Genomic DNA, 6,563 nt, shown 5'->3' with positions numbered 1-6,563 from the left:
AATGCTGACCCATATGCTTAAAGAACAAGAGGAGCAGGGACGTGACTTAAGGGAACTGAAGCGCCAAAAGTCTTCTGTGATACCAAGCCTCCCAAGGATCAGAGGAACCCCCATACCCCCAGAATAAAGGTTGTTAATTTCCAATTTCTGCTTTAACTCTGTGACAGTGTCCTTATAAAAAGTACCTTAGAAGTCATATAGTAGTAATTAGTATCTATTTTGATTCTATCTCCAATTAAGCTATAGTTTATTTTTCTCATCATCATTAAACATGAATAAAGAAGTAGATCTTTTGAATAAGAAGCAATAAAATTTCGAGTTTAAATAAAACAAATTCTAATTGGTTAAATGTGGTGGCAATGCTTTCTGTCTTCTGAATGAATGCTTGAACAGTGCATATGTCTTTTGAATTTGTTGTTTAAGACTGTTAAATATGTTGGCTCTTGAAAGAATGATGAACATGAGACATGTTATTGATAATCTGAAAAATCATAAAAATGATTCTTGAAGCAAGAAAAAGCAGCAAAGAACAAAGCTTGCAGGAAAAAAAAAAAAAAAAGAGAGAGCAAGCAGAAAAAGCCAATAACCCTTAAAACCAAAAGGCAAGGGCAAATAAAAAGGATCCCAAGGCTTTGAGCATCAGTGGATAGGAGGACCTAAAGGACTAAAATCCTGGTCTAAGCGGCTAAACCAAGCTGTCCCTAACCATGTGCTTGTGGCGTGCAGGTGTCAAGTGAAAACTTGAGACTGAGCGGTTAAAGTCAAGGTCCAAAGCAAAAAGAAGAGTGTGCTTAAGAACTCTGGACACCTCTAATTGGGGACTTTAGCAAAGCTGAGTCACAATCTGAAAAGGTTCACCCAGTTATGTGTCTGTGGCATTTATGTATCCGGTAGTAATACTGGAAAACAAAGTGCTTAGGGCCACGGCCAAGACTCGTAAAGAAGCTGTGTTCAAGAATCATCACACTGAACTAAGAGAATCAATAACACTATCTGAATTCTGAGTTCCTATAGATGCCAATCACTCTGAGCTTCAATGGATAAAGTGAGATGCCAAAACTGTTCAGAAGCAAAAAGCTACTAGTCCCGCTCATCTAATTAGGATCTGAGCTTCAATCAAAAACTCTGAGATATTATTGCTTCTCAACCTATTAGTCTTCTATTTTATTTGTCTAGTTGCTTGAGGACAAGCAACAGTTTAAGTTTGGTGTTGTGATGAGCGGATATTTTATATGCTTTCTGGGGATAATTTCATATAGTTTAGAGTATGTTTTAGTTAGTTTTTAGTCTATTTCTAGCAGCTTTTAGGAAAAATTCATATTTCTGGACTTCACTATGAGTTGTGTGTTTTTCTGTAATTTCAGGTATTTTTCTGGCTGAAATTGAAGGAGCTGAGCAAAAATCTGATTCAGGCTGAAAAAGGACTGCTAATGCTGTTGGATTCTGACCTCCCTGCACTCAAATTCGATTTTCTGGAGCTACAGAACTCGAAATGGCATGCTTTCAATTGCGTTGGAAAGTACACATCCAGGGCTTTCCAGCAATATATAATAGTCCATACTTTGCACAAGGATAGATGACGTAAACTGGCGTTCAACGCCAGTTCTCTGCCCAATTCTGGCGTCCAGCGCCAGAAAAGGATCAAAAACTGGAGTTGAACGCCCAAACTGGCATAAAAACTGGCGTTCAACTCCACAAATGGCCTCCGCACGTGAATTGCTTAAAGTCTCAGCCCCAGCACACACCAAGTGGGCCCCAGCACACCAAGTGGGCCCCATAAGTGGATCTCTGCATCATCCATCATAGTCCACTCATATTTTGTAACCCTAGGCTACTAGTTTAGTATTTAAACAACTTTTAGAGACTTATTTTGTATCTCATGACATTTCAGATCTAAACTTTGTATTCTCTGACGGCCTGAGTCTCTAAACCCCATTGTTGGGGGTGAGGAGCTCTGCTGTGTCTCGATGAATTAATGCAAGTATTTTTGTTTTCTATTCAAACACGCTTGTTCCTATCTAAGATGTTCATTCGCGCTTAACTGTGATGAAGGTGATGATCAGTGACATTCATCACCTTCCTCAAACCACGAACGTGTGCCTGACAACCACCTCCGTTCTATATACGATTAAATGAGTATCTCTCAGATTCCTTAATCAGAATCTCCGTGGTATAAGCTAGAACTGATGGCAGCATTCATGAGAATCCGGAAAGTCTAAACCTTGTCTGTGGTATTCCGAGTAGGATTCAAGGATTGAATGACTGTGACGAGCTTCAAACTCTTGAAGGCTGGGCGTTAGTGACAGACGCAAAAGGATAGTAAATCCTATTCCAACCGGATCGAGAACCAACCGGTGATTAGCCGTGCTGTGACAGAGCGCGTGAGCGTAGTTTTCACTGGAAGGACGGAAGGTAGCCATTGACAATGGTGATCCACCAACACACAGCTTGCCATAGGGGGACGTGCATGCGTGAACAAGAAGACAGAGGAAAGCAGAGATTCAGAAGACAAAGCACCTCCAAAACTCCAACATATTCTCCATTACTGCACAACAAGTAACTTTTAATTTATGCTCTACTGGTTACTCATAATTCAATTGACAAACATAATTGACTTCCTGACTAAGATTTACAAGATAACCGTAGATTGCTTCAAACCAACAATCTCCGTGGGATTCGACCCTTACTCACGTAAGGTATTACTTGGACGACCCAGTGCACTTGCTGGTTAGTGGTACGCGTTGTGAAAAGTGTAATTCACAATTCGTGCACCACTGCCATCAATCTAGCTTATACCACGAAGATTCTGATTAAGAGATCTAAGAGATATTCATTCATTCTACGGTGGAACGTAAGTGGTTGTCAAGCACGCGTTTGTGGAGGAATGATGATGATTGTCACGTTCATCACATTCATATTGAAGTGCGAATGGATATCTTAGATAGGAACACGCATGTTTGAATGGAAAACAGAAATACTTGCATTAATTCATCGAGACACAGCAGAGCTCCTCACCCCCAACAATGGAGTTTAGAGACTCATTCCATCAAAAGGTACAAAGTTCAAATCTAAAATATCATGAGATATAAAACAAGTCTCTAAAAGTTGTTTAAATACTAGACTAGTAAACTAGGTTTACAGAAAATGAGTAAACTAAGATGGATAGTGCAGAAATCCACTTCTGGGGCCCACTTGGTGTGTGCTGGGGCTAAGACTTAAGCTAATCATGTGCATAGGGCTGTTTTGGGTGTTCAACGCTAGCTTTGGATCCTTTTCTGGCGTTGAACTCCAACTTGCAACTTGTTTCTGGCGCTGGACGCCAGACAACAACATGGAAGTGGCGTTGAACGCCAGTTTACATTATTTTATATTTCTGGAAAGCCCTGGATGTCTACTTTTCAACGCAATTGGAAGCGCGCCATTTTGAGTCATGTAGCTCCAGAAAATCCACTTTGAGTGCAGGGAGGTCAGAATCCAACAGCATTAGCAGTCCTTTTTCATCCTGAATCAGATTTTTGCTCAGCTCCCTCAATTTCAGCTAGAAAATACCTAAAATCACAGAAAAACACACAAACTCATAGTAAAGTCCAGAAATATGAATTTTGCCTAGAAACTAATGAAAATAAACTAAAAACTAACAAAAACACACTAGAAACTATATGAAATTAACCCCAAAAAGCGTATAAAATATCCGCTCATCACCGACGAAATTACCGACGGATTTTGTCCCTCTGTGAAAGCCCCGTCGAAAATTATTTACCGACGGATTTTTTTCCGTCGAAAAATTACAGACAGATTTTTACCAGTTACCGATGGATTTTCCCTCTGTAAATTTTCTATCCATTTCCCAAAGGCGACAAACTGTCTGACAGATTTTCCGTCTTTAATTACAGACGGATTTTTCGACAGATTTTCCGTCTGTAATTTGAACTTTGGAAAATCATCCCACGTTCTGATTACAGACAGAAAATCCGTCTGTAAATCCGTCAGTAAGGTAAAATAGAATTTTTTTTTATTTTTTTAATTGCAAAATAAACTTGTTTACATACAAAATAAATATAAAAAAACTCAACTCAACTCATATAAATTATATATTATTTTTTTCTTCTTTGAGATATATGAAAAATAGATTATCTATATAATATTTCTTTGCATATAACTCTACTTATTCAATAATATACAGTTATACATCCATATGGAGTGAAAATTACATCCATGGCTCAAACATTAGTAGAGTAGTATCCTTAGAATTTTCTAAAATTTCTTGAATAATGCAAGCTAAGCTAGAGACCACTCATATGGTAAGTGTAGAACTTTATGGCAGCTATGTACACTTTCTTATGGCTGCTATGTACACTCTATTGATTCTACAATGTACACTCTATTGAAGCTACAATGGCCACAACGGCATCAGCTATGCTTGCCACGAATACTGCAGCATGCAACTGAGCATTATGTGTCCTAATTTCCTGCTTTTTTCCTCTCCTTTTGATCCTTCAGCCATCTTCCCATTGTCCTTCCTCTTAGAAAACTCCTGTAAAGCTAGTATGCAAAGGTTTACAAGAAGAATAACAAAGAAAAAGAGTAATGAATGATTGAGCTTTTATTTTTAGTATATAATCATGAGGTTGAGTGTAATGTACCCTATTTCTAAACAAGTTTTGACTGATTAAAATGTTCCAACAGTGTCATTAACCTGATTAAAATAACACAAAATTAAGGTTTTTGAATTAAGACAAATGAAATGAAACAAAAAGAACTTACATTTGATAGCACACTGACGTGTTGATTAGGAACGTGAGATCAACTCACGGTTAGAAATAGAAGCATAATGTGTGCATCTATTGATTGTAAAGTTGATAAAGTTAGGTCCTAGTTTTTTCAAAGCAATAGAAGGCTTTCAGTTTGCTTATACTTCATACAAAATAAAAACTAAACTATTATTGTCTTTCCAAGTAAGCAGACAACAATACATATAGTCTTTATAACTAGTTTCTTGCATTTTTTTATCCACTGGAAAATTAGCTCCTATCAGGTCATGGATATCTAGATCAGCAATTAATTAAGCATTGTATATCTAGTGATTACATAATTGACCAGTCAATGAGTCGAGTAAATCTGTATTATCATATTAGATTAGTGAGTACGGAAAGCATAGAACTAAGTACACATTTCCACAGGATCAAAAAGAAGCACAACATCTGATTAATTATCATGAAATAATATGCAAGTATTTCCATTAAAATCTGAGCTACCTTGAAACAACACATTTTTATATAGCACATCTTTAAAGACAGGCTCCAGAAAGCAACTCCTCCCAATTTCCACAAATTTCCTGCATCTAGCTAGTGTCCTCTTCATGAAAGCCAAAGCAACTAGCTTTGCAACCTTAGTAAGGCCATTTCTTGCGGCACTACTTCCACGGGTGGCCTATCAACAATACCGAGGGTCATTTCATAGTGTAATTCAGTTAACTCTTTCATAAACAAATTGTTATTGCATATTCACATCATAATAGTTAAAAGAAGAATCTAGAGCAATGGCAATGCTTTTAACTCATCCCTTTCTAAGTTGACACAGAAGGAAGGGAAAGACAAAGTCAAGCACAAAACTTGCAAGTAAATTTTTGTAATAAAACAAGCCAACAGTGAGGAATTAACATCATCCTACGTAAGTACCATATTAAAACTTTTCAGTTAAATAAGAAAATAAATAGCATTATTTAAAAAAAAAGAAAAACACGTTAAGAAAATGAATAGCATGTTTCAAATAACCTGTAGAACAGATCAATAAATAAATAGAAGTTAAATTACCAGCTTCTTCTTATAAGCCAACTCAACAAGTTTTTCCATAGCAACTTGCTCAAGGGCTCTGTCAGTTGAGGAAAAAACATTCAGTGATTAGTGAGGGTCCAGATAGAACTAAACATACACATTATTTCCATGAGTTTATCAAATCAAAACTCATAAGTATTAAAACCTAATCATACCGTTGTTCTATTTCCCTGCCCTCTTCTACTGCTGGAATGAGTTTCATTAAGCCCTTTCCTTTTTCAGTGACCTGCATAATTGGGCAAGGACAATCAAGGTGTAAAAAAATACCTCATGCAGATTTTCTGTCAAAACTGTTATAACTTTCACATAATGCAGCATATATACATATAAAAAGTAAAACAAAAGAAAAGAAATCCAAAAATAAATAAATAATCAATAAATAAAACAAAAGTATTAAAACCTGTTGGTGAAGTTCCTTCTGTAATTGAAGAATATCTTGATCAATAGCTTCGCAATCTCCATCAGCAAGACCAGGCTTTTATCAGACAACAAGAGATGTGCTAAAAGTTATAACAAGAGATGTGCTAAAATGTCTTTAAAGATGTGCTATTAGGGATAAGAATTATTATAGGTCTGCCAAAAGTAGAGCTAAAAAAATTAACTCTTCCACTCTGTAAAACCATAATAATTATTGGTCATGAAGTAGTACGTACAAGTAGTACTCATCAATTATATTAGGCACAAAACAGTGGTTTAATAATAACTAACAACTTCAAGCAAGGAAAAATA

The 6,563-nt window shown here is 36.6% G+C and overlaps 1 protein-coding gene across 1 annotated transcript; it reads right to left on the bottom strand.

Annotated features, from left to right (window-relative positions):
• Positions 1-4,414: 4,414 nt before the first annotated feature.
• Positions 4,415-6,306, bottom strand: LOC107640752 (uncharacterized). Its single transcript, XM_088486659.1, has 5 exons — positions 6,235-6,306; positions 5,990-6,060; positions 5,814-5,871; positions 5,256-5,430; positions 4,415-4,542 (listed from the first exon to the last, which is right to left on the bottom strand). The coding sequence occupies exons 2-5, from the start codon at positions 6,034-6,036 to the stop codon at positions 4,415-4,417; spliced, it is 408 nt and encodes a 135-aa protein (XP_088342785.1). The 5' UTR covers positions 6,037-6,060; positions 6,235-6,306.
• Between the last annotated feature and the right edge of the window lie 257 nt (positions 6,307-6,563).

This window comes from Arachis ipaensis, chromosome B5 (genome assembly GCF_059453495.1).
Source record: "Arachis ipaensis isolate K30076 ecotype BB chromosome B5, ASM5945349v1, whole genome shotgun sequence".
In the NCBI taxonomy this organism is placed as follows: Eukaryota; Viridiplantae; Streptophyta; class Magnoliopsida; order Fabales; family Fabaceae; genus Arachis; species Arachis ipaensis.
This window is presented reverse-complemented; position numbering and strand designations above follow the sequence as displayed.